Genomic DNA, 27,980 nt, shown 5'->3' on the forward strand with positions numbered 1-27,980 from the left:
TGATAATGAGTTTCATCCTGTATTATACTCCAGAGCTGCACTCACTATTCTGCTGGTACAGTCAGTGTGTACATACATTACATTACTTATCCTGTACTGATAATGAGTTGCATCCTGTAGTATACTCCAGAGCTGCACTCACTATTCTGCTGGTACAGTCAGTGTGTACATACATTACATTACTTATCCTGTACTGATCCTGAGTTACATCCTGTATTATACTCCAGAGCTGCACTCACTATTCTGCTGGTACAGTCAGTGTACATACAATACATTACTTATCATGTACTGATCCTGAGTTACTGCCTGTATTATACTCCAGAGCTGCACTCACTATTCTGCTGGTACAGTCACTGTGTACATACATTACATTACTTAACCTGTACTGATCCTGAGTTACATCTTGTATTATACCCCAGAGCTGCACTCACTATTCTGCTGGTGCAGTCACTGTGTACATACATTACTTATCCTGTACTGATCCTGAGTTACATCCTGTATTATACTCCAGAGCTGCACTCACTATTCTGCTGGTGCAGTCGCTGTGTACATACATTTCTTATCCTGTACTGATCCTGAGTTACATCCTGTGTTATACTGCAGAGCTGCACTCACTATTCTGCTGGTGGAGTCACTGTGTACATACATTACTGATCCTGAGGTTACATCCTGTATTATACTCCAGAGCTGCACTCACTATTCTGCTGCTGCAGTCACTGTGTACATACATCACATTCTTCATATATGTATTTGCACCTCGTCTCTTGCAGCTGTGGGGCTCTTCACCCCGGTGACCACATCCTGTCCATAGATGGCACCAGTACGGAGCATTGCACTGTGATGGAGGCGACCCAGCTGCTTGCGAGCACCACAGAGAATGTGAAGCTGGAGATCCTCCCAGCACATCACAGCCGCCTCTCTCTGAGGCCACCAGAGACTGGTCAGTCCACGTTGCATGCAGAGCACCCCCTGAGTGTTTTGTGATGGGATCTCAGGCCGGCCCGGTAAAGGTCAGAGCCAGCCGCCTGCAGTCAGTCTGCAGAGGAAACTGCTCTGCTCATCCATGAAGGGCTGTTATCAAACGGGGCAAGGTTGGAGCAGCCGTCTATAGGCGGCTTATATCCTAGGACCTGGCGCCACCATGTGCAGGGGGCTTCGCTCCCCCTGATTGCAGTGAGAATATTATGTATGTCGTCTGGTTGGTTATTAAAGACCTGATCTATGGGGCATGGTCTGACTGCTCACCATTAAAGGGACACATCCAGAGCTGAATTCATAGTTCTGTTTTCTAGGATACTTTGTCATGACTGATGCTTTAGTGCAGAGCTGCAGTTCAGTATCTCCCATGAACACTCAATGCATCACAGCAAAGCATTTTCTGAACATCAAAAGATGTTGGGAAACTAGCAGAATTCCGAAAGCAGCTCTGGATGTGGTTGGAGTAATATCTTAGTGCCCCAGGTGCATTCACTTCTTCAGTATTATGATACTCATCATTACTTTATTGCATTTCCCATCGTCTTATACTTCCAGTTAAAGTTCAAAAGAGTGAACACCACCACTGCTGGGACCCCTGCATCAACTACTGTCACACCCATCATCCAGGGCACTGCAAGACTCCTACCTGGAATCCAAGCTCCAATCAAGACTACTGTAAATGTACGTGTAATGCGCCCATCTCGAGCTGCTTTCACAATCCTGCTAGTGGATATTGGAAACAGTCAGCAAGCTGGTCGGGAGACTGAGCTCCTATAAGGCGGGGGTTTTTCGGCAGATACTGTTCCCTACATCAGATGATTGTACAGACCCTGGTGTCGAGGCGACACTTCTTACAGTGCAGATCACCGGAGCAAAGTGGTTGCAGACACTGAGCAAGCAGGGAATGCTGGGAGATTTTAGCTCTGAATTAAGAATTGCAGCTGCTTCGATTTTGCCTTTTTTAAATTTTTTATCATGTTTTTATTTTAACCCTTTCTTGTCGTTTGCAGCTTTGGTTGCCACCAACCTCTCTTCCTCTTCTTCAGCTGGGACCCCGGGGTTTAGTAGCAGTCAGAATTCCAACACCCTTCCCCGCTCTGCACATCAGATGAGCCCGAGGACCACTATGACCCGCCGGCGGCAGCGTAGGAAGGACCATAAAAGCTCAAGTAAGGGGTCTGCACTGCCGTCGTCATCATAGCAACTATACCTCTTAAAGGGATGGCGTCCACATTCTGGAATTGCACGAGATTCTGTACCTGACAGAGTAGAGAACACATAGGAGCTGCCTTCCTCATAACCTTGGCGCTGCTTGATGTGTGAATGGAGTGATCTAGAGTCTATAGAATATAGGAGAAGTCCATAGGATCTCGTGTTTGAATGCTCACTGTCATCTCCTGTCTCCTCAGTATCCCTGGCTTCCAGCACTGTGGGTCCTGGTGGGCAGATCATCCATACAGAGACCACCGAGATTGTCCTACGCGGGGACCCTTTAAATGGCTTCGGTGTCCAGCTGCAGGGAGGAATATTTGCCACGGAGACTCTGTCTTCTCCGCCACTCATCCGATTCATTGAGCCGGACAGCCCTGCAGAGAGGTGAGGTCTTCTGGAGCTCCTCGTCGCCCCCTGCTGAGCAATGTATGAGCTGTGGAGGAGCAGGGGAAATGACAACTGCTCTGAGCATATTGCTGCACCACAAAGGTGGTTGTCATCTTTGAATGACTTTGAATTGCAGTGACCAGGAACGGGTACGCTGACGCCACTTATGCAGTGGGTCAGGATACGGGTGGTTAATAGTCTATAGTTTGTTTGTGACGCCAATTGCAGCGTGCGCAGTGTACTAACACAGGGCCCTCAAAGGTGTTATAACGCACGTCCCAGGTTAGGAATGCCAGAGTGGTGTAATGTGTCCGTATGATGGTGATAATGGTGTCAACGGTGTCTCCTAACTGGGTACGGCCGGACTCCTGGCTCACTAGCAATAAATTGAGTGTAGTGCTAGTAGGAGTAATAGAGGGATTTTGCAGCAGAAATTGAGATCCAGACCTTTAGATAAAGTTCAAACTTGTCTTTACTGATTGTAACTTTTATCCAAGAAAGATACAGCTTTAGTCTTTGGTCCCAGCAGGTATTGGCAATGTTTGGCAGGAATTTATCTTCTGCTCTATTAACCTGGAGCTTGCAGGAAAGGACGTCTGCTTTGTAGCTCTATACTGTGGCAGGAATTTGGCTTCTGCACTCTCTATCTTCTGCTGTATGGGGACTGACTAGCTGAGGAGGAATAGGACTTCTCCTGGGTCTCTGGAGTTTACTCAGTTATCTTCTCAGGGTATGCTTTCTTCCTGGAACTGGAGGTTGTCTGCTGTTTCATCCAGCTGTGGCTGCAGGGCTCAGGCTGGGGATTTGATCAATGTCTCAGCACGAGACTAGATCCTGGCTTTCTTCCCTATATAGGGGGACTTCTGAATGCTATCACACAGCCTTCCCCAACAGGGGTGGCTGGCACACTGACCTAACTTCCTTCCCTCCCCATGCTGCAGGATGTGGACGCAGCCCACTTTGCTCACAGAGGGGGAGCTAAGCTGGAATGAACTATTCCAGCTTAGATGTACTAAACTGTAGCCAGCTCCTTACCAACACATTGCTGCCACCTGCTGGTGAACATGGAAAACTACAACAATAATTTACATTTAACATGGTTTATGCACATTTGTGAAGACATGAGCAAAATCATATCAGATGACAATTTAAAGGCTCATAGGAGATAGCAGCGGGGTAGAGGAGTGTCGTAACACAACTCTGGGGTGTTACAGAATCCTCAGAGGCCATGATGGGTGGAGGATATGACCTGAGCACGTATAGTTGGAGTGAAATTCACCAGTGCGCTCAGACTTTTCTCTTATGCCCCACCCCTTTAATATAGGCCACACCCCAACCTAAGGTATTTGAATCACAATAGTTCACGTCACCCCAATATAAATACAGACCGGGCCCCTAAACCTATCCAGACCACACAATAGCTCAACCCTACAGACCCAGACCAGACAGTTCATCGATAGGAACCCCAGACCATACCGCCACACAGATCCCCTCAATTATAAAGACTTCCAACCAGAACCTCCAGTTATACAGACCCCAGACCATAACCTCCATCTATACAGACCCGAGACCATAACCTCCATCTATACAGACCCCAGACCATAACCTCCATCTATACAGACCTCACACCAGACCCCCCATCTCCACAGACCTCAGACCAGACCCCCATCAATAGACACTTCACACCAGACCCTCTCATCTATACAGACCTCTCACCAGACCCCTCCCCATCTTTACAGACCTCAAACCAAACCCTCATCTATATAGACCCTACACCAGGCCCTCAATCTCTACAGACCTTAAACCAGACCGTCCATCTACATAGACCCCAGACCAAACTCTGTATCTATACAGACCTCACACCTGACCCTCTCATCTTTACAGACCTCAGACCAGACCCTCCATCATCTGACACCAAACCCTCATGTATAGACCCCACACCAAGCCCTCATCTTTACAGCCCCCACCCCACACCCTCCATCTCTACAGACCTCATACCAGACCTCCCATCTATACAGACCCCAGAGCAGAATCTCCATCTCTACAGACCTCATACCCCCATCTATACAGACCCCACACCAGACCCCCATCTATACAGACACCAGACCCTCCCTCTATACAGACCTTGAACCAGACCGTCTATCTACACAGACCCCAGAGCAAACTCTGTATCTATACAGACCTCACACCAGACCCTTTCATCTTTACAGACTTCAGACCAGACCCTCCATCTATACAGATCTCACACCAAGCCCTCATATATATAGACCCCACACCAAGCCCTCATCTTTACAGACCCCACACCCTCCATCTCTACAGACCTCATACCAGCCAGACCTCTCATCTATACAGACCCCAGAGCAGAATCTCCATCTCTACAGACCTCATACCCTACATCTTTACAGACCTCACACTAGACCCCCATCTATACAGACATCAGACCCTCCCTCTATACAGACCTCATACCAGACCTCCCAGCTATACAGACCCCAGAGCAGAACCTCCATTTCTACAGACCTCACACCAGGCCCTCATCATTACAGAACTCAGACCCTCCCTCTATACAGACCTTGAACTAGACCGTCTATCTACACAGACCCCATACCAAACTCTGTATCTATACAGACCTCACACCAGACCCTCTCATCTTTACAGACCTCAGACCAGACCCTCCATCTATACAGATCTCACACCAAACCCTCATGTATATAGACCCCACCCTCCATCTCTACAGACCTCATACCAGACCTCCCAGCTATACAGACCCCAGAGCAGAACCTCCATCTCTACAGACCTCACACCAGGCCCTCATCATTACAGAACTCAGACCCTCCATCTCTACAGATCTTGCACCAGACTCCTCCTTTTCATAGACCCCAAACCATGTCTACAAATCCCGTTGACCAAGGCCCATGACCAAGGCCCCACAGAATAGGGCAGAGGGCAGGTTTCGGCAGGGCTACCTTCCCGGGGATTTCGCCGGCGCCTGTGACATTTGGTGAATGTTTTTATACGACTTTCCTTTTAAGACTATTCAGTGGGGCTAGTATCAGGGATGGGCCTCTGACAACCTCATGGATGGAGACCAAAGTTGTCACCGATGGTACATGATTTAATGTACCTAATCTAGAATAGTTTTGTAAACCGGAGATAACTTAATACATCATAGGGGTGATGGATGGAGTTCCCCTTTAAGGGTTTGGCTACACAGCAATTTATAGCATGTGTATATATAACAGGGCCGCCATAGAAATGAAGCGTGATTCGCATGTTTGCTGTGACCCCAGAATCGCAAGAAAAACCAACACTGCCGGATTCTCACCCAAAACCGCTGTGTAGCCGAACCCTAATTCCGCGCTACCTCCTGTCGTCTATGGGTCTTCAGCAGCAAGTTCAGACTCGGGGAAGTTGTCAGAGTGACATATTTTGTGCAGCACGCGTGAAATGGAAAGCGGCCATGTTTGCTGGGCGCATTCCCACAAGGACGAGGGATCTATAGCCCTGCACTCCCAGGCTTCTGCTCCGAGAACTAATTGACTGCAGATTTTAATTAGTTTCTTTATCGACACCCAGGAACGAATCCATTTTTGCTGGCAGTCCTCCCCCCGTCGTCTGTTCCTGTGTCTGGTCTCATTGCTTCCAGATAACTAAATTACAGGGATTGTTAGCGCTCCGTCCTTGGGAACAGGGTCAGGGCTTGGCCCCAGGGGCTGACACCATACTGCATCTCTGTGGAGGGTGACCCTTCTTGTAATGAGCTCGTCTGCCCGCAGCCATCTCTTGCTGCCCCCTCTCATACCCACCGGCCTCCAGTATGTCCTTACCAGCCGGACAATCCTCTGTTCTCACCTTGAAAATGGAAATAGTTCTTTATAACTTCACATAATGAAGAAGACACAGTTTTGGGACAATGGAGCAAGAACATAATGTGCTGTGGCCCTTGGAGCTAATTTGGAGGTCCATAAGTGGGCGAGGGGTGTGCTGTTGGGTATATAACTACACACTACCCCCCTCCACCCCCTACCGTCTCTACCTGTCCGTGGATCCCAATAATGAGTTACCTGCCTTCCTATGGATTTTGGCTTTGGCATCTGGGATATTGTAAGGAAGGGTGTAACTACCAGGGCCTAGCAATTAAGTGGGGCCCCACCACTCTTAAATGAGGTGCAGTTAGTGATAATTGCAAAAGGTGAAAGCGGCATAATAAATGCAGATTTCTGGGTGACCACAAAAGACACAAATGGGGACAGAGGGACAAGCCTTTCATCTCCCCGTGGAGTTAGGACACAATTCTAAGTTTTGGCTATGGGGCCCCATGGTTACAAGTTAAACCCATGGTCATGAGTGCCATTGGGGATTAATGACAGTGATTGCGCTTGTGTACAGCGCTGCAGAATATGTTGGAGTTATGTAAGCTACAGCACATCAAACTGGAATGGGACATGAATGTATGTGCATTATGTATGAATGTACATTCAAGACACTTCTGCACCCTCTGGTGGACATCCAGTGCCAATGCATGTGTATGCTTCTATTGTGGCAGTGCAGCAGTGCCATCTGCTGGCCTTTAAGCGGTACAGCATTTTTTAACTTCGGACATCAATCAGACATTGGGGGAAAGTCCGCCAGCACATAATCAACCCCTGCGAGAACATGCCGAACTTTTCTGTGGTGCTCGATATGAATGAAAGTCAATCATCGGAGCCAAGGACTGTACAAAAAATTACACTAAAATTGTCTTAAAATGACCAGGACGGCAGACGTTAATGCCTGTAAGGGCATTAATAGTGAGGAAAACCAAGGATAATGATGGGTGGCAAGTGATGATGATTATTATTATTATTATTATATATATTTCTTTTTTATATTCACACCCCTGTATTGTGTCAGCAGCAGCAGCCCAAATCATCACGGGTACACATGGTGACCTTTCCTGTTGCATTGATTCTGTCCCCAGGTGCGGCCTCCTGCAGGTAGGGGACAGACTGCTCTCCATCAATGGTATTTTAACAGAGGACGGGACTCTGGAGGAAGCCAATCAGCTCCTGCGGGACGCCGCGCTTTCCAACAAAGTCGTCCTGGAAATCGAATATGATGTGGCTGGTGAGTGATGAGGGAATCGAAACAATAAGATTCTGGCTCCACGTCTCGGCTCCCCCGCAGCAATCATCTCAATACAATCTGCAAACAGCCAGAAAATGTGAGCTTCCGCTGCAGATGTAACAGGCTGAGTGTGGGATTGTGTGCACACATTGCCTGGAACAGTCTGCCTCCATTATACCCCCATATTTCACACAGAAAACACGATGGCAGCGAGAAACGCAGCGCAGGGTGATCCACTCTGCAAGCACAAAGCCTTAAAGGGACTCTGCAGACAAGATGCTATAGACCAGGGATCAGCAGCCTCCGGCACTCCAGCTGTTCTGAAACTACAACCCCCAGAATCCTCCTTTTACTTCTTTGGGAGTTACAAGAACAGACGAGTAAGAGGGCATGCAGCAGCTGGAGCGCTAAAGGTTGCTGATCCCTGCTATAGACATTGTGCAGGGCCTGAGGGGGCGGAGCGTGACACATAAGACTATCCTATGGGGACAAATCTTTCCGACCTCGTGTCATCTTCTGTGTTAATATCTAACTGTATTGACCAAATTTCTGTTATTGATTTGCCCTTTTTCTGGTTTCTCCAAGAGTCCGTAGTTCCGAGCAGTGGTACGTTCCACGTCAAGCTGCCAAAAAAGAGGGGCGTGGAGCTGGGCATTACCATCAGCTGTGAGTACGGGGGTGGAATACGTATTATGCTTATTTCCACTATTGTACTAATACTTTCGGCCGGGATGACTCCAGTTATCTTTATTACACCCCGATCATACTTAAAGGCTATGTACACCTTTTGGGGGGGGCAATGTTTTTTATTATTGCACTCATTTTAAACTAAAAATATATTTTTTCAATTGGTCTATTAAAAATGTTGAGCTCCTTTCTCTGTACAGCCTTGAGATTCTCTAGTGGCATGTTCTGTATTTTTTACGGTTTCCGTCAGGCAGCTCAGCTGACTATCTCGGATCTCTGACCTTATAAACACTCATTATAGCTGTTCTTAGGGTACGTTCACACTAGCGTTAGAGGAGTCCGGCAGGCAGTCCTGTTGCCGGAACTGCCTGCCGGATCCGGAAATCCGTGTGCAAACGGATACCATTTGTTTGTGGATCCGTTTGAAAAATGCATTGAAAAACCGTCTCTCCAGTGTCATACAGAAAAAACGGATCCGGTATTTATTTTTTTCACATTTTTAAGCGTCTGTGCATGCGCAGACCGTAAAACTGGATCCATATTTCAGGAACACTTGGTACCGAATCCGCCATTAATACATTTCAATGGAAAATAATGCAAGTGTTCCGGAATTTTGGACAGAGAAAACACCACAGCATGCTGCGGTATTTTCTCCGCCCAAATACCGTAAAAGTGACTGAACTGAAGACATCCTGATGCATCCTGAACGGATTACTCTCCATTCAGAATTCATTAGCACAAAACGGAAGCGTTTTTTCCCTGTATTGAGCCTCTAGGACGGAACTCAATACCGGAAAACTTTAACGCTAGTGTGAAAATACCCTAATCCTGCTGATCAGAAAGTGGGTTAAATAAGTGTTTATGACCTTTTTAGCAATTTAGAGATAAGGGTTAGGCACAAAATGAGTAAAATGCAATCCTAAAGAATTGCTCCCGAAGGTGCACATAGCCTCTAAAGAGATCCAGGAAGCTGAGATATGTGAAGCTGTTTGCAGATGTAAAACAAAATCCCTATTAGGCCCCATACACACGACTCATCCGCTTTGCAAATCGCAGAAACGCAAAATATGTGTGCTGTCCGTATTTTATTTACGGACCCATTATTTTTAGTGGGTCCGTAGTTCGCATTTTGCAGACCTATCCTATTTTTATTTTTTTGTGGAACGGGCATACAGATGCGGAAAGCACACAGAGGATTTTCACCCGTACGTCCGTTCTGCAAGGAGACATAATATGTCCTATACATGCAGACCCATTGAAGTCAATGGGTCTGCAGAAAATGTGGACTGAATTTTGCTGAACCATGAAAATGGATGCGGTCGTGTGCATGATGAATAAATCTGGCCATGCACGTATCTGACAGCCATTCCTCCTGCCCCTCACCATACACATGCATGCTTGGCTAGGGCGAGCATTCATGTGTTCCAAACTAGGAGAGGGGAGTAAGCCTCTGATGCACGTCTCTAATGGGGGCATATTTCCCTTGAGAGCAAAAGGACCAGGCAGTTGAAATCCAGCATGCCCACTACTTCTTTTCCCTGACATCAGCCATCAGGGGAGAGTCGGGACCCCCCCTCCTTATACATAGGATGGTGAGGTGGTCCTGCTGGCTTTGTCTGATGTGTATGACCAGCCTGACTGATGAGCTGACCCCCGATAATTCCTTTCTCCTGAACGTAACAACCGGACAAAGAAACGATTGATGATCCTCATTGCTTGTGGCGATGGGAAATCGTTGTGTGTCCTGCAAGTGATTAGCCGCCCCTCGCCCGCTGTCATTTCCCTCTGTGGCTATTGGCGTGAATATTAAAGCAATGCAAGATCCCATAATCCGGAGGTTTATATCCCCATAGCTGTCGTCATGCATCACAGGAAGCGTCCGCCACCGCCTCCTCTGTCACTTCTTCCCCTCGTTCATAATTTCCAAAACGGAGGCCCCAGCGGAGACTACGCTGAATTAATGAGACGTTTATTATTCGTACGGAATCGATCTTCTCCTGTAGTTTTCTTGCCGCTCTTCCTGTCCCCGCGGAAGGAGAAGCCCTGTGATTTATGATGTCTGCTTCAACCACAACGTCCATCCCGGGGCATCCAGGACCAGTGTCTGGAATTGCAATGTGCCAGCGAGCTGCATGCAAAGCTCTTTGGCCGAGGTGGGGAGATCGGGGACATCTGCTGGTGCTAGAGAGGGACCGTGCAGCTGCTATGGGGGTCCCCTTTGCTATCAGGTGCAGAGACCCTGTGTGCACAAACAACGGTCATGGGAAACGCGCGGTCTCCGTCCGTCCTGGACGGCAAACCCAACACCATAATGGGAGGCCCGTTTTGGTCTTTGCTATTGGGCCCCCTTATCTCCTATGTACGACACTGTCTGCAGGCCACAGAGGGACAAGCGTGGTCACGTGATGCCGGAGACCGCAGCAGCAGCCATAACTCCTAGCCAGCAGCCAAGGTGGGAGGGGCTTGACACGATGGGTGCGTCCACACGTACAAACTTACCGCAACAAATCGGCATCAAAATCTGCAGAATGAATTGACATGTAATAAACATTTAAATCCACAGTGAATGTCAATCATTTCTTTTTTTTTTTTTTTTACGAAAAGATTTTTAAATCTCACCTTGGCTGCTACTGTGATACCCCTGAAAATCTGCAGCATGTCTGCTGTGTGTGAACATGCCCTGTAAGTGCAGGTCAAAAGTTATAGCCACTGTCATGTGACCACCCTTTACCGTCCCTCTGAATCCTTTGAATTAGGCGAGCAAAAAAATCCGTAAATTTTGTGTTTGACTGACGATTGAAACATTACTCCTGATTCTAATTCTGTTCTGTTAACAGCCAGCAGAAAACCCAGCGAACCTTTAATTATATCGGACATCAAGAAGGGCAGCGTCGCACACAGGTCGGGCTCGTTGTGTTATATTATGTCTGAATATCATGTTCTGGCAGTTTGTTACAATGTATCAGTGCAGGTAAAATGTATCTGTAAAAAACTACAGAAAAAAGATTATAATGCACTTAATAATATAGATGCAAGCATTATATATGGACCGAGCCCTCACTCCTATGTAATAAAATCTGAGACACTTAGCCAATATATTTTGATCAAAACACATCTGTGCCCGCCTACCCGCGCCACGGTGGTCTCAGGTCAGGCGGGTCCTGCACTAAACCTACCTAAGCCGTTGGGCTTCTATGTTCAGGAGTGCATCTGTCCGGAGTGCTGATGTGTTTAGCTCACAGAGAATTGTCTAGACTGGATACAATTGTAACAAACCCTCAGCTGTGAGAAGTATTAGGCTACTTTCACACTTGCATCCGGAAAAACGTGTGCAAACGGAAACCATTTGTTTCCAGATCCGGATGCGGATCTGTTTGACAAATGCATTGAAATACCGGATCCGTCTCTTCGGTGTCCTCCGGAAAAACGGATCCGGTATTTATTATTTTCAAATTTTTAAAGGTCTGCGCATGCGCGGAAGACTGGATCTGTCTATGTGGCAATTTTAATGCCGACACTAATACATTTCAATAGGAATTAATGCCGGATCCGTGATTCCGGCAAGTGTTCCGGAATTTTGGCCGGAGAAAATACTGCAGCATGCTCCACTGTTTTCTCCGGCCAAATACTGTAAAAGTGACTGAACTGAAGACATCCTGATGCATCCTGAACAGATTGCTCTCCATTCAGAATGCATTAGGATAAAACTAAAGCGTTTTTTTCCAGTATTGAGCCCTTAGGACGGAACTCAAAACCGGAAAACTTTAACACTAGTGTGAAAGTACCCTTAGGTCTGTACAGGTTTTCAGTCTGTTGATGCAAACAAGAATGATCCCATTCACTGACAACAAGCAGGAATCTTGCAAATGGTGATAAACTGAAATGCAAAGTCTATTAACAGCTGCCTATTTTTCCTTTATACAAGGATCTTAACCAGAAACCCCTGAAGCCACCGCTAGGTTATAATGTGCAGTGCAGGCGCCATGTCTTGTGTTCCCAGGCTCCGTTATCCTGTGTAACTCTAGTATTTGTGGCTTCTGACTACAGAACCGGCACCCTGGAGCCCGGAGACAAGCTGTTAGCCATAGATAACATCCGCCTCGACAACTGCTCGATGGAAGATGCTGTGCAGATACTGCGCCAATGTGAGGAGCTCGTCAAACTGAAGATTCGAAAGGATGAAGACAATTCGGGTACAAATGATACGATCAAACTCATGGGAGGCAATTACAGCAGAAAAGAAACAGCAGAGAGCTCAAAGGGTCTCCCACCATTAAATCTCCCAATACTCATTGTATAGATCCTAAAAATGAGGGGTGTTTATCGTTTGAAGAGATCATACTTTTACTTACATAGTATGGCGCCACCTGGTGTTCAGTTACTTACATAGTATGGCTCCACCTGGTGCTCAGTTATTTACATACTATGGCGCCACCTGGTGTTCAGTTACTTACATAGTATGGCTCCACCTGGTGCTCAGTTATTTACATACTATGGCGCCACCTGGTGTTCAGTTACTTACATACTATGGCTCCCCCTGGTGTTCAGTTACTTACATACTATGGCTCTCCCTGGTGTTCAGTTACTTACATAGTATGGCTCCCCCTGGTCTTCAGTTACTTACATAGTATGGCTCCCCCTGGTCTTCAGTTACTTACATAGTATGGCTCCCCCTGGTCTTCAGTTACTTACATAGTATGGCTCCCCCTGGTCTTCAGTTACTTACATAGTATGGCTCCCCCTGGTGTTCAGTTACTTACATAGTATGGCTCCACCTGGTGTTCAGTTACTTACATAGTATGGCTCCACCTGGTGTTCAGTTACTTACATAGTATGGCTCCCCCTGGTGTTCAGTTACTTACATAGTATGGCTCCTCCTGGTGCTCAGTTACTTACATATTATGGCTCCACCTGGTGTTTATGTATTTGCATAGTATGGCGCCACCTGGTGCTCATTTACTTACAAAGTATGGTGCTGCCTGGTGTTCAGTTACTGATGTCCACCTCATGAGCTGAGTGCTGGTGGTCACACATGCTCAGTCACTCTGCCCACTGTCAGGTCTCTGCATAGCAATCCTCTGTTCACTGAAGGGCAGTTATAATAGACAGAGCTGTCTGCTCTGCTTAAGAAGGAGCAGATCCTCTTCATTACATTGTATAGCTGAGATGACTCCTTCTGCAATGGAGTGAGAAGAGACTATATTGTCAGCTGCCAGAGGGGAGAGGAGACTGATTCTGTCTAGAGGCCAGATTAGCATCAGAAAATGATGGAATGGGGTTATTTAATGCTAATAAATCTGTAAATTACTTTCCAACAGCTATTAACAGCATTTCAGGACTCTTGGTGTGAAAATAATTCATATGAGAACTCTTAAATCTAATGAAATACATTTAGTAAAAACTGCACTGCCGACTGATGACCATTAGGTGGCACAGGGAGCAAACCATTCCTAGTGTGCTATTGCACAATGTAATTTGTAGATTACACTGGTAAGGATTTCTATATACCATAATCCTGCTATGAATATATGTAATATAGTCTGAGCCGTAATCACTATCTAATGTATTATAACTAACTAACATATTCATCCAGTCGCTTGTTTTACAGACGAGCAGGAAACGACGGGCGCTATCATATACACAGTGGAGCTGAAGAGATATGGCGGGCCATTAGGTATTACGATATCGGGGACTGAAGAACCCTTTGATCCCATCGTTATTTCCGGCCTCACAAAGAGAGGGCTGGCTGAAAGGTGGGTCATGGGGAATTAAAAACAAAAGAAGGAAGGTATATGGAAGAAGATAAAGAACTAGCTGACTGCCTCAATTAATACTTCTGTTCAGGTTTTACAAAGGAAAATGAAGGAGAAGGACCTCAGTTAGGAAAGAAGACTAATGAATCTTTTGATGCATGTGTCTTTACAGAGGAAGAGGTTCTGAGTCAGCTGTCTAAAATGAATACAAATAAGTCACAGGGGCCTGATGGGATACACCCAAAGCTATTAAAAGAGCTCAGCGGTGAACTAGCAAAACCATTAACAGATTTATTTAACCAATCACTGGCAACAGGAGTCGTCCCAGAAGATTGGAGATTAGCAAATGTTGTGCCCATTCACAAGAAAGGTCGTAGGGAGGAATCGGGCAACTATAGGCCAGTAAGCCTGACATCAATAGTGGGGAAATTAATAGAGACCATACTTAAGGAGAGGATTGTGGAACTTCTAAAATCCCATGGATTGGAAGATGAAAAACAGCATGGGTTTACTTCAGGGAGATCATGTCAAACTAATCTTATGGATTTTTTTTTGATTGAGTGACTAAAATAATAGATGGCGAAGGTGCAGTAGACACCGCTTATCTGGACTTCAGTAAGGCTTTCGATACTGTCCCACACAGAAGGCTTATCAATAAATTGCAGTCTTTGGGCTTGGACTCCAATATTGTTGAATGGATTAGGCAGTGGCTGACAACAGAGGGTTGTAGTCAATGGAGCATATTCAGACCAAGGTCTTGTTACCAGTGGGGTACCTCAGGGATCTGTTCTGGGACCCATATTGTTTAATATCTTTATCAGTGAAATTGCAGAAGGCCTCAATAGTAAGGTGTGTCTTTTTGCTGATGACACAAAGATTTGTAACAGGGTTGATGTTCCTGGAGGGATACACCAAATGGAAAAGGATTTAGGAAAACTAGAGGAATGGTCAAAAATCTGGCAACTAAAATGTAATGTTGATAAGTGCAAGATAATGCACCTGGGGCGTAAAAACCCAAGAGCAGAATATACAATCAGTGATACAGTCCTAACCTCAGTATCTGAGGAAAGGGATTTAGGGGTCATTATTTCAGAAGACTTAAAGGTAGGCAGACCATGTCACAGAGCAGCAGGAGATGCAAGCAGAATGCTGGGGTGTATAGGGAGAGGCATTACCAGTAGACAGAGGGGGGCGCTCATGCCGCTCTACAGAGCACTAGTGAGACCTCATCTGGAGTATTGTGCTCAGTACTGGAGGCCATATCTCCAGAAGGATATTGATACTTTGGAGAGAGTTCAGAGAAGAGCTACTAAACTAGTACATGGATTGCAGGATAAAACTTACCAGGAAAGATTAAAGGACCTTAACATGTATAGCTTGGAAGAAAGACGAGACAGAGGGGAGATGATAGAAACTGCTAAATACATAAAGGGAATCAACAAGGTAAAAGAGGAGAGAAGATTTACAAGAAGAAAAACTGCTACAAGAGGACATGGTTTTAAATTAAAGGGGCAAAGGTTTAAAAGTAATATCAGGAAGTATTACTTTACTGAGAGAGTAGTGGATGCATGGAATAGTCTACCTGCAGAAGTGGTAGCTGCAAATACAGTGAAGGAGGTTAAGCATGCATGGGATAGGCATAAGGCCATCCTTCATATAAGATGGGGCCGGGGGCTATCCATAGTATTCAGTATATTGGGCAGACTAGATGGGCCAAATGGTTCTTATCTGCCGACACATTTTAGGTTTCTATGACATTACGATGTCTGATGCCTCCAAGGCAAAAAGTTATAAATTATCCTGCAGTACCACTCCTGACCACTGGAGGTGGAGGAGAACCCAAACCTAACTGTGTTTATAGGAAGCAAGAAGGTCTCTATGTTTTATCAGCACTTTCTGTAACGGCTTTTCATGTTTTTTTGTTCTCAGAACTGGAGCAATTCATGTCGGGGATCGGATCTTGGCCATTAACAGTGTGAGTCTAAAGGGAAAACCGCTGAGCGAGGCCATTCACCTGCTGCAGATGGCTGGAGAGACGGTGACCCTCAAGATAAAGAAGCAAGCAGAGAGTGAGTGGGCTCCTCTGCAGGGGCTAGGAGATCAAGGTAGCAGCAGAAGACGGGTGGGGGGCAGGATGAGGGGCAAGGAGGTGGGCAATGCAATGTAGAAATCAAATCCCTTGAAGGAGTGAAAACCATTTGCTATGTGAAACCCCCTATAGATTTCATGCTGCCCCCTTGGTTGGAGTCACTTACATTGGGCTTGGTTTTTCAGGGACACATTCTCAAAAGCTCTCAGATGGAGTAAATGAAGGGAGCGACCCCGAAGACGACCTCACCGACTCTCAGAAGACCAGCAAGTTATCTGAGATCTACTCCACGACCATCCCCAGTGTGGACAGCGCTCTGGAATCATGGGACGGGTCTGGTATTGATGCAGGATATGGAAGCCATGGTAAGAGGACAATCCCTGTCTTTATGGCTTATTAGGATCTCCGCACTTCACAGAGGAGGGTCCTCCATCTTTTCCCCAAGATTTTTCCATCTCCCGTTCATCACTACAGCTCCCCATATCCATTCAGCTGACTTCCCCGGACACGCGAATGCTCAGGGAGAGGGGAACAGGCAGCTGCTAGACTTCTCTAGTGATATCTCCTGTGGGAACAAAGGGTTGGGCATGTCGAAATCCACCATGCCCGATTCTTCTTCCTCCTCAACAACTGATGTTGGGTAGAATCAGGACATCTCATGGTCAGCCATTCCCACCAAATCTGAATGTGTATAGCACCACCCTTGGAAATGTCTGAGAAGGGACATCAGGGAGATTGCAAAGGGAAGAATAGAGAGTGGTGCACAATATTTTTGGGATTTATGTCCCACCCTATAGAACAAGCCCCCAACATACAGCATTCGAATTATAAATACACATTGGGGGGGGGGGGGGGGGGGGGGGGATTTATTATCTCCCTGCGCCAGTTTTCTAGTGGAAAGAAATGCATGAAAACAGTGTTTGTTTTAAATGGCAAAATATTTTCGCAAGTGGCGTTTGTACAGCACCCTCGGCGCTTTCCAGAAAGTGGGCGTGACGAGGGTGGGAAGAGAGCGGGCAAGCTGCCATAGATTTCAGTCTGACGCATGGACACTGGAGGATGCTCCTAATATAAGACGAGGCCTACACCTCTCCATAAATTAGGCGCATCCTCCGGCACCGCAGGGGATATTGGAGACTGGCGCCAGTCTTTAATAAATCTCCCCCATAGGGACCCACGAATAAATTAAGATTCTCCCGGACTCCCTAAATTAATAGAGAACTCAGACACACACACCCTTATTAAAAGACCCCTAAATACATTTGAACCCCAGACCAAAAACCTCACAGTTTTACAGACCCCAGACACGACCCCCTCTGTTTATAGACCCAAAACCAAACCTCAGAGCCTCCCTATTTACAGACTCTAGACCAGACCCGCTCCTGTTTACAGACCTCAGACTAGGCGCCTTCCTGTGTATAGACCCCAGACGAGACCCCTCCTGTTTACTGACCCCAGACCAGACCTCCTATTTAGACCCTAGACCAGGCCCTCTTCTGTTTACAGACCTCAGACCAGACCTCCTCCTGTTTACAGACCTCAGACCAGACCTCCTCCTGTTTACAGACCCTAGACCAGACACGCTCCTGTTTACAGACCCTAGACCAGACCCGCTCCTGTTTACAGACCTCAGACCAGGCGCTTTCCCGTGTACAGACCCCAGACGAGACCCCCTCCTGTTTACAGACCTTAGACCAGACATTCTCCTGTTTACTGACCCCAGACCTCCTATTTAGACCCTAGACCAGGCCCTCTTCTGTTTACAGACCTCCTCCTGTTTACTGACCCTAGACCAGACCTCCTCCTGTTTACTGACCCTAGACCAGGCCCTCTTCTGTTTACAGACCTCAGACCAGGCGCCTTCCTGTGTACAGACCCCAGACGAGACCCCCTCCTGTTTACAGACCTTAAACCAGACATTCTCCTGTTTACAGACCTCAGACCAGACCTCCTCCTGTTTACTGACCCCAGACCAGACCTCCTATTTAGACCCTAGACCAGGCCCTCTTCTGTTTACAGACCTCCTCCTGTTTACTGACCCTAGACCAGACACCCTCCTGTTTACAGACCTCAGACCAGACCTCCTCCTGTTTACTGACCCCAGACCAGACCTCCTATTTAGACCCTAGACCAGGCCCTCTTCTGTTTACAGATCTCCTCCTGTTTACTGACCCTAGACCAGACACCCTCCTGTTTACAGACCTCAGACCAGATACTCGGGTACTTGCCTTGCCTATCATTTGCAGTACTGCAGACAATGCCCTGACATGGCTTGGCATCAGGACATTGTCCGGTGCGGAGGGAGGTGCAGGAACAGGGAGAAGTGAGACTGTGCAGCACCCAGGATATTTGCCACCTGTTCCAGGACAGTTGGCACCTTTTATTCCTGGGTCCTCAGGTTTCTTGTCCATGCCACATGGTTATTTACATATTTACCAGCTATTGGGAAGAAGGTAAAGAACACCCCTCTCTGCCCCCACTGGACCCCCTCTTTGTACCGCTTCCTAACACTGGTGGCCCCGACTGATCGCATTCCCTTTGTTTCCTGCAGGTAACTATATGCATCAGGCTGTGGGGATCTCGTTACATCCACATGAGTGGAGAACGGCCCGGCAGAAGATGAACACCCCACCAGTGGAACACAGGAAGAGCTACCCCTTTCTTGATGGAAGCTTCCATGAGGAGGAGTGGGACAAGCCAGCTCGGTATGTGGCTGGAGGAGTAAGGAGGCGCCGCTGATCCAGCCTGTGTACTCCTATCTTTCTATTCAGCTATTTCTCACAGATCTGGTGACAACCATTTATAGTGTCCATAGGAGTTGTCACCCAGCTTTCCACAGACCCTGAATGGCATTCTTATGTAGAGGCACAGTGACCCTGCAGCCTCGTACTGCTCTGCCTGTGTAAGTGCCACAGTAGTTCTGTAACTCTGGCATTCTGTAAGTGGAAGGGACCTGGAGTGACGTTCATGAGCCGACGAGCTGGGAAATTGCTGCGGTAGATCGTAATCGTTCTGCAGATTTCTAATGCAGTGCCTTGAGAACCCTGCTTCATGTCAGTGAATAGTGATATTCTTGTGTACTGCAGAGGCTTAAACTCTCACCTGAGGGTTTTCTATTCCGTCTAGACACTCCTCTAGCTAATTCATCAGCAGCACAAATCTCCCTCCTGTCCTGATCATTTGTTACAATGTATCAGTGCAGGGAGTCTGGAGTCCAAGCCCTTTAGTTCAGAGGATTGTCTAGACTGGATACAGAATAACCTTCAGGATTCAGAGCTTTTCAGACTTTGTGTTTCAATCCCTTAAAGAATTAAAAAAACTCTGCTTGTCTCTGAATGGCAACAAGAAAAGTTCCTTAGAAAGTTGCAATACTTTTCGTTATACGGTTATTAATGCAAGATTATTATGTATGGACACTGTATCTGGACTTGGGGTCCCACTAACCTCCCCTACCCCCCATTCACCATCATGGCTACCCCCGTTACACATGGTTGTATTTTTGCCCCCACAGATACCTGGAGGTTCTTCTCCTGTCATCATTTCTCACCTCGTCTCTGTTCTCCTCTGTGTTTTTCTCTCTCTCTCTTCCCAGGTGTTCTATGTCTCAGCTCTGAACCCATCACCCCTCCTCATGTGTACTAACCGCTCCCGGGTTCTCCTGTTTTTTGCTATATATTTTTTTTACCCTCACCCCCTCCTCATATTCTCCGTTCCATTGTCTCCACTCGTCTGTCTCCACCTGCATGTCCTCCTCACCACCAGCCTCCTGCCTCATCTCCCCTTGCTGCTCCTTCTGTCGGAGAAAGATCTGGTGAGTGCGTTGCATTGTCGGCATGAGTGGGACCTGGTGGTGTGCACTCATGATTTGTACACTTGTATCAGAAGACCTGAGAGTATGAGCCACAATGCTGCTCAGAAGATGCTCCTGAAGACTCATCATGTTTGGTTCAACAGATACCCCAGTCAACCCAACGGCCTGGAGACCGAGCACGATGATAGCTTCTGGCGAGTGTTCGGGGAAGCTTTAGAAGACCTAGAAACGTGTGGACAGTCGGAGCTCCTCAGGGAGATCGAGGTAATCATTGCTCCTGCCTTTCTACTGGTTTCCTATTAGCGCTCAGCGTCTCACTGCCGCCTCCTGCTGGTTTACAGTCCTTTGCCAAGTCAGGGGTAATCAATTCTTTTTAGTCAATAATAATAATAATCTCTATATAGTGCCACCATATTCCGTAGGACTTTACAATTCAGAGAGTACATGTAGAAATCAAAATGGACAACACCGAATTACAGGCTAATATACAATTAAAGCACTAGAAGGGCGGACTATGCTCTCAAAAGCTTACAATCTATGAGAAGGTCAACTTTTCTGGGTCGACAGCCCGGTGAAGGTCTGAGCTGAACACCAACAGCAAAGCTGGCATCTTGTTAATGTTTTGTAAAAAATGTAGCAACTGTTTTCATCAAAATTCATTTGTAAGTGGGAAAACCAAAATGGATCAGACCCCAGACCAAACCCCTAAACTCATACAGATCAAAGGCCAGAACCTATAAATAAGGAGACCCCAGACCAGGCCCCTAAACTCATTCAGACCAAAGGCTAGACCCTATAAATAACAAGACCCCAGACCAGACCCCTAAACTCATTCAGATCAAAGGCTAGACCCTATAAATAAGGAGACCCCAGACCAGGCCCCTAAACTCATTCAGATCAAAGGCTAGACCCTATAAATAACAAGACCCCAGACCAGACCCCTAAACTCATTCAGATCAAAGGCTAGACCCTATAAATAAGGAGACCCCAGACCAGACCCCTAAACTCATTCAGATCAAAGGCCAGACCCTATAAATCAGGGATGCCCAACCTGTGGCCCTCCAGCTGTTGCAAAACTAGAACTCCCAGCATGCCCTACAACAGGGCATGGTGAGAGTTATTGTTTTAGGCCTCTTTCACACTTGCGTTGTCCGCGTCCGGCGTGTACTCCACTTGCCGGAATTACACGCCGGATCCGGAAAACCGCAAGTGTACTGAAAGCATTTGAAGACGGATCCGTCTTCAAAATGCGTTCAGTGTTACTATGGCACCCAGGACGCTATTAAAGTCCTGGTTGCCATAGTAGGAGCGGGGAGCGGTATACTTACAGTCCGTGCGGCTCCCGGGGCGCTCCAGAATGACGTCAGAGCGCCATATGCGCATGGATGACGTGTCCATGTGATTACGTCACCCATGCGCGTGGGGCGCCCTGACGTCACTCTGCAGCGCCCCGGGAGCCGCACGGATGGTAAGTATACTGCTCCCCCGCTCCCCACTACACTTTACCATGGCAAACAGGACTTTAGCGTCCCGGCAGCCATGGTAACCATTCAGAAAAAGCTAAACGTCGGATGCGGCAATGCGCCGAAACGACGTTTAGCTTAAGGCCGGATCCGGATCAATCCCTTTCAATGGGCATTAATTCCGGATCCGGCCTTGCGGCAAGTCTTCAGGATTTTTGGCCGGAGCAAAAAGCGCAGCATGCTGCGGTATTTTCTCCGGCCAAAAAACGTTCCGTTCCGGAACTGAAGACATCCTGATGCATCCTGAACGGATTTCACTCCATTCAGAATGCATTAGGATAATCCTGATCAGGATTCTTCCGGCATAGAGCCCCGACGACGGAACTCTATGCCGGAAGACAAGAACGCAGGTGTGAAAGAGCCCTTACAACAGCTGGAGGGGCGCAGGTTTGGTATCCCAGCTAATTAGACCCCAGATTAAATTGAATCAGACCCCAAGCCAGTCCTACTCCATGCCTCTTAAATTAATCAGACCCCAGTAGACCTATAGGAATAAATTTGAGACAGACCCCCTAAAGTGAATCGGACCCTAGACCAGATGTATAAAATTAATTAGACTCCAGAGAAGACCCCTAAAATTAATTCAGACCTCAGACCAAACATAAAAAAGGAAAAATATACCGTACTCCACTTTCTGCGAGCATTGTACAAAGACATTCAACAGACCAGACCCTACAAATAATTAGACCCCAGACTAAAATGGATCAAACTCTAGACCAGGCCCTAGAGAAGACTCCCCTCGCATTATTTCAGACCCCAGACCAGACATAAAATATAGACTTATTTTTCTCAGGTCCTCCTCTCGTTCTGCCGGTGCTGCACACCGACCATTCCCTGGCACTGGCCATCAACAGGACTTGGTGTGCCAGGTCCAGACAGTAGTTCTGCTAGATGCATTGGAGGAATCCTGCTTATCTCTAATGCATTAATGACTGTTCTGCATGGTCCGGACAACTTGCGGCCAAGTTTAGCTGCAGTCTAAATGGGGGACAGACTGACTGCTGCTCGAGTGCCTACAGCTGTGTTATGTTGTCTCAGGGGAGGCACAGTGTCTGCACCAGCTCTGGATGTGACTGGAGTATAAGAAATACATAATACTAGAAGTAAAGCAAATGATCTGTGAACCTCAGTTTGTTAGTTTGTGTTAATGCTGCAGGGGTGAAGGCTTTTTATAGATTTGGGAGTCACCCCGTGTTTTGTTCCCTTGCTCAGGCTTCCATCATGACCGGCACCGTGCAAAGTATCGGGCTTGACGGAAGCAAACTGCTCCTCGAAAACGCCAATCAAAGTAGCCGCTTTCTGCATCGGAAAGGAGGTTCCCACCACTCTAAAAACAGCCCCAAAAAGGAGAACAAGCTCAACCAGGACCCCAAAATCCTGAAGGATGACGGCCAAGACGTGTCCGCTGCTGCAGAACTGCTGAAGGTGACGGAAGTGCAGCCAACAGCTTCGTACATTATAATATAATTCTGCTGCGTCTGGGATCACGACCATTATTAATAATGGGCTAAACAGTGGTGGACGCAGAGAGAGGCCAATGGTCCCTCTCCCCTCCCAGAAGCAGAGCCATGGACTACTGTTTACAGGGTCCTTACATTGAAGAACTGGTTTCCCTGTGGAGGAACCAGTGACTACAGTACCTATCCTCCTTCATATCACTCAGTCCTGTGAGTCCAAAGATACCTCAGCAGCTCTCCATTGTGAGGACCCAGCAAACAGCATCCCATATCTCATCTCCTTGGACCAGCAAGATGATATTGCATCCAAGACATGTCACAGGGCTCCTGGATGGGACCTCTGTCATACAACCACATTTGGTGACCCTGACCGCTGACCACCCATCTGTCTCTGCAGGTGACCGTGATGAAGGACTTGGAAACAGATGACTTTGGCTTCAGTGTCTCAGACGGGCTTCTGGACAAAGGCGTTTATGTCAATATGATCCGTCCCGGGGGTCCGGCAGACAGGAGCGGTCTTCAGCCTTACGATAGGATCCTGCAGGTCAGTGTAGCTTCAGGAAGGCCTGCAAAATAATTGTCACACACAATGCTCCTCATTAATCTGGGTTAAGTGAGAAGGTCTGTGCCGCTCTAACAGAATTAGAATTTGCCGGATTAACGGAATCTTATACTGACGTGTAGGTTAAATCTCGCAGACATTTTTCGCAAGCCATTTAATAACTTGTCGGTTGCTCCTTACTTGCTCCTAAGCAGATTATACACTAACTTTTTAAAAATTTCTTTCAAAAGTTCTTCAGCTTTGTCATATACTTGTTCCAGGTCTCCGCCATTTCAAAGGTCTCTGCTTGCTGTCACTGGATGGGGACTGCGCTGTGCATTTCAGCCACTGTGTCTGGCGGTTTTCCATCCATTAACCCTCGGGCAGTTTGACGTGTCGCTGATCCACACGTGGATTTAAAGGGATTTTCCAGGACTAGAAAATGATCCATCCTCAGGTTAGGTCATCGGTATCAGATCGATGGGGGGTCCAACACCCCACGACATCCCCATGATCAGCTGCCAGCAACGAAAAGTAGACTCGTGGCTCCATCCACTGTACAGCTTTTGGACCTGGTGCCACCTGAAACATCTGATCGGTGGGGGTGTCGGGTACCCTGAGGATAGGTAGTCAATATCGAAGTCCTGGAAGACCCCTTTAACCCCATTCAGTCAGGCTGATCCACGCATCGACATGTCAATTCTTATTTTTCCACATTGCAGATTTCAAATAAAAAACAAAATCTGCACGGATTTCCCAATGAAATCAATGGAGTGCTGCCTGTGAGTGGACTTCACATGATTTCGGCACAGAACACAAAAATCCATGAGAAAAGTTGGTCATGTGAACATCCTCTTAGAAGATGGGTTGTAGAGCACCAGATTCTTGTGTCGGGTAGGCATAATCTGCTCTCATCATCTGCATGTAAGCAAATTTGTGGACAGCAAGCAGAGATCTTGAAAACGGTTAAGAAAATAAACTTAAATTAGATAAAGTTGTAGAATGTTTATTTTATTTTTTTAGAGTGTTTTTTCTGCCAAATACAAGGTACACCTTCGGGATCAATTATTTTTTATGATTGCATTTTACTCATTTTGGGCTAAAAATCATATATTTTTTTCAATTGGTCTTTATTACAATTATTAAGCGTTCTATCACAATGGGTTAACTGTTTTTCTAGCTGTGTGAATGGTACTTTCACTTTTACTTTGTGCCGGTCTGTCATGGACGTACCCGCGACAGGTGGCAGAAGATCCGTGAGACTGGCAATACGTGGTTTGATCTGACATGTTTTCCGTTTGGATCAAATGACGTCTGTGTTGTTTCTGCCGCACCTTCTTTCCCCAGGTGTGGCTATTATGGTCATTTAACCTTCTCGATTTATAGTTGCTTCTCCCACAATGCTGTGCGGTTTAAAGCTTCTGTTTGGACCTTTTGTATAGATTGTAGTTGGATCTTGGCGGAGTTCCCGTTGCTTCCATAGCTCCTTCGGAGTTAAGTCTTCCCTTTCCCTTTTGTATTTTGTTTGGGTTCTGTGTGTTGCATTTCCCTATTGTTTGTATTAGGCCTGAAGGAGACTCCTGTTCGCCCTTCCTTTTGGAGGGTAGTCTCGTCCCTGCCATTAGTACCAGGGTCTTATAGGGCTAGATAGGATTCTAGGTATTCCTGCGTAGGAACTCTCCCACCTCTGGGGTCTGTTCATACTGGTAGTCAGTCAGGATTTTGGTTAGGGTTTTACTAGGAGGTGTCCATCTTCCTTCCCTAGTTCTCAGGCCTGATTCCCTGCCCTCCCTCTTGCTCGGTGTTGTGTTTCCCTCCCACACCGAAGCGTGACATTATAAACCTCCAAAACTGTCATTTTTTTGTTTGTTTGTGTGCAGCCATGGATCCTATTGCTGCACGGGCTATCTTTGGAGGTAGCTGACCTCCGCACGACCCTCTCTCAGATGCAGAGTTTAGCTGCAGTCTAAATGGGCGACAGACTGACTGCTGCTCGAGTGCCTACAGCTGTGTTATGTTGTCTCATGGGAGGCACAGTGTCTGCACCAGCTCTGGATGTGACTGGAGTATAAGAAATACATAATACTAGAAGTAAAGCAAATGATCTGTGAACCTCAGTTTGTTAGTTTGTGTTAATGCTGCAGGGGTGAAGACTTTTTATAGATTTGGGAGTCACCCCGTGATTTGTTCCCTTGCTCAGGCTTCCATCATGACCGGCACCGTGCAAAGTATCGGGCTTGACGGAAGCAAACTGCTCCTCGAAAACGCCAATCAAAGTAGCCGCTTTCTGCATCGGAAAGGAGGTTCCCACCACTCTAAAAACACCCCCAAAAAGGAGAACAAGCTCAACCAGGACCCCAAAATCCTGAAGGATGACGGCCAAGACGTGTCCGCTGCTGCAGAACTGCTGAAGGTGACGGAAGTGCAGCCAACAGCTTCGTACATTATAATATAATTCTGCTGCGTCTGGGATCACGACCATTATTAATAATGGGCTAAACAGTGGTGGACGCAGAGAGAGGCCAATGGTCCCGGTAGTAGTGGTGGTTACCAGGCCTATCTGGAGCATAAAATTGCCTTCCCGGACAGATTTTCTGGGGGGCGTGATAATTTCATTTAGTTTAGGGAGGCGTACAAACTGTATGTATATTAGGCTACGTCCACACTCCTCTGAGGCTGAGAAACAGTCGGTGTGGTTATTTCCTTGCTTAAGAGGGATGCGCAATCATGGGCTTTTTCTCTGCCGACCGTATCGCAGTCTCTCCGGTCAGTACATTTTTGGAACCTTTGGGTCTTATCTATGATGATCCTCTCTAGCCGAAACCAAGCTGCGCGGCCTTCGTCAGGGTGATTTATTTCTGAGTTTAGAAGGTGGGCTACGGATACGGAGTGGAATGATCCTGCCCTCCGTAGCTAGTTTTGTGAAGGGTTATCAGAGAGGCTAAAGGACGCTTTGGCCTTTCATGAAACCCCAGTGTCTCTGGAGGCTGCTAGGTCTCTTGCAGTACGCATCGATAGACGCCTGAGAGAGATCTAGGGGCCCCCACTCTCAGGACGTACTATCACATGATGCATCGTCCTCCTCTGACACTTTGGGTGAAGCTACTTCTGGGTTTATGTCTGGGGATGAACCCATGCAATTAGGGGGAGCTACTCCTGGATCCGCTTTTAAGCATACTGGTAATAGGAAGGGAGTGTGTTGGTTTTTTTTCTGTGGACAGAAGGGACATTTTATCAGAGTATGTCCATACATTCAACAGCACAAAGAAAAAAGAGGGACGTTTAATTCCCATCTGACTCTTGGAGGAGTGAGAGGAGAGTCAGAAAATGTGCATTTGTCTTTGACTGGTAGTACCCTATTTCTCATGACTGCTGAGGTGGCGCTAGAGTCAAAAACTGTGGGGATTGAGGTGTTTATTGACAGCGGGGCTGGGGTGAACCTGATTGATGCTCAGTTCGTCCGTATGCACAGGTTGTCTCCAAGTGCATTAGAGAAAAACATTTCCATTTTTGCTATTGACTCTGCACCTCTAACTCGGAAGTGTTTATCTCAGATGGTGCATGACATCCGATTAAGAGTGACTTTCATCAGAAATTCATCTCGTGTTTTGTGTTGGAGGGTCTCCCTGCTCCGGTGGTTCTGGATTTACCGTGGTTAAGCAAGCACAATGCAACTATCGATTGGCAAGCTAGACAGATTCTGGATTGGGGTGATTATTGCATTATTGTTTTAACATTACCCTCTTTTATATCTGATTTCGCCGATGTACTTTCTGAGAGTGGATGCCAGGATTTACCTCCGCATCGGGAATATGATTGTCCTATCAACCTTATTCCCGGAGCTAAGTTGCCAAAATCTAGATGTATAACCTTTCTGGACCTGGAAGACTGGCCATGAGAGAGTATATTACCGAGAGTTTGGCCAAAGGACACATAAGACCTTCCAAGTCTCCAGTAGCAAAAAAAAAGGACGGAGGTCTTCGGCCATGTCTGGATTTCCGTGAACTCAATCGGATTACTGTCCGTGATCCTTACCCTCCTCCTTTGATTCCCAATTTATTTAACTAGATTGTTGATGCCAAGGTGTTCTCCAAGTTGGACTTAAGGGGGGCATATAATCTGGTCAGGGTTAAGGAAGGAGATGAATGGAAGACTGCTTTTAATACTCCTGAGGGGCACTTTGACAACCTGGTCATGCCTTTTGGGTTGACCAATGCTCCTGCAGTTTTCCAGCATTTTGTGAATGGAATTTTTCATCACCTTGTGGGGAGGTTTGTAGTTGTGTATTTGGATTACATTCTAATTTATTCTCCAGACGTCGAGACTCATCAGGATCACGTTAGACAGGTGTTACAGATCCTAAGAGATAATAAATTGTACGCAAAATTAGAGAAGTGTGTTTTTGGGCTACCTGCTGTCCTCTTCGGGTTTTCAAATGG

The 27,980-nt window shown here is 46.8% G+C and overlaps 1 protein-coding gene across 3 annotated transcripts in view; it reads left to right on the top strand.

Annotated features, from left to right (window-relative positions):
• The window catches only part of GRIP2 (glutamate receptor interacting protein 2), a 92,393-nt gene that overhangs the window by 58,993 nt on the left and 5,420 nt on the right, over positions 1 to 27,980 (top strand). For 2 of the 3 annotated variants that reach the window (XM_040408437.1, XM_040408438.1), the window contains exons 9-23: positions 771 to 940; positions 1,534 to 1,659; positions 1,989 to 2,147; positions 2,388 to 2,574; positions 7,535 to 7,680; positions 8,266 to 8,346; positions 11,205 to 11,268; positions 12,415 to 12,560; positions 13,976 to 14,120; positions 16,050 to 16,189; positions 16,395 to 16,574; positions 18,761 to 18,914; positions 20,164 to 20,284; positions 22,756 to 22,968; positions 23,398 to 23,544. In XM_040408437.1, coding sequence (XP_040264371.1) covers positions 771 to 940; positions 1,534 to 1,659; positions 1,989 to 2,147; positions 2,388 to 2,574; positions 7,535 to 7,680; positions 8,266 to 8,346; positions 11,205 to 11,268; positions 12,415 to 12,560; positions 13,976 to 14,120; positions 16,050 to 16,189; positions 16,395 to 16,574; positions 18,761 to 18,914; positions 20,164 to 20,284; positions 22,756 to 22,968; positions 23,398 to 23,544 — 2,179 coding nt within the window. The remainder of the gene's footprint in view (positions 1 to 770; positions 941 to 1,533; positions 1,660 to 1,988; positions 2,148 to 2,387; positions 2,575 to 7,534; positions 7,681 to 8,265; positions 8,347 to 11,204; positions 11,269 to 12,414; positions 12,561 to 13,975; positions 14,121 to 16,049; positions 16,190 to 16,394; positions 16,575 to 18,760; positions 18,915 to 20,163; positions 20,285 to 22,755; positions 22,969 to 23,397; positions 23,545 to 27,980) is intronic. The other variant, XM_040408439.1, reaches the window with a different exon arrangement.

This window comes from Bufo bufo, chromosome 9, assembly GCF_905171765.1.
Source record: "Bufo bufo chromosome 9, aBufBuf1.1, whole genome shotgun sequence".
NCBI classification, from domain to species: domain Eukaryota; kingdom Metazoa; phylum Chordata; class Amphibia; order Anura; family Bufonidae; genus Bufo; species Bufo bufo.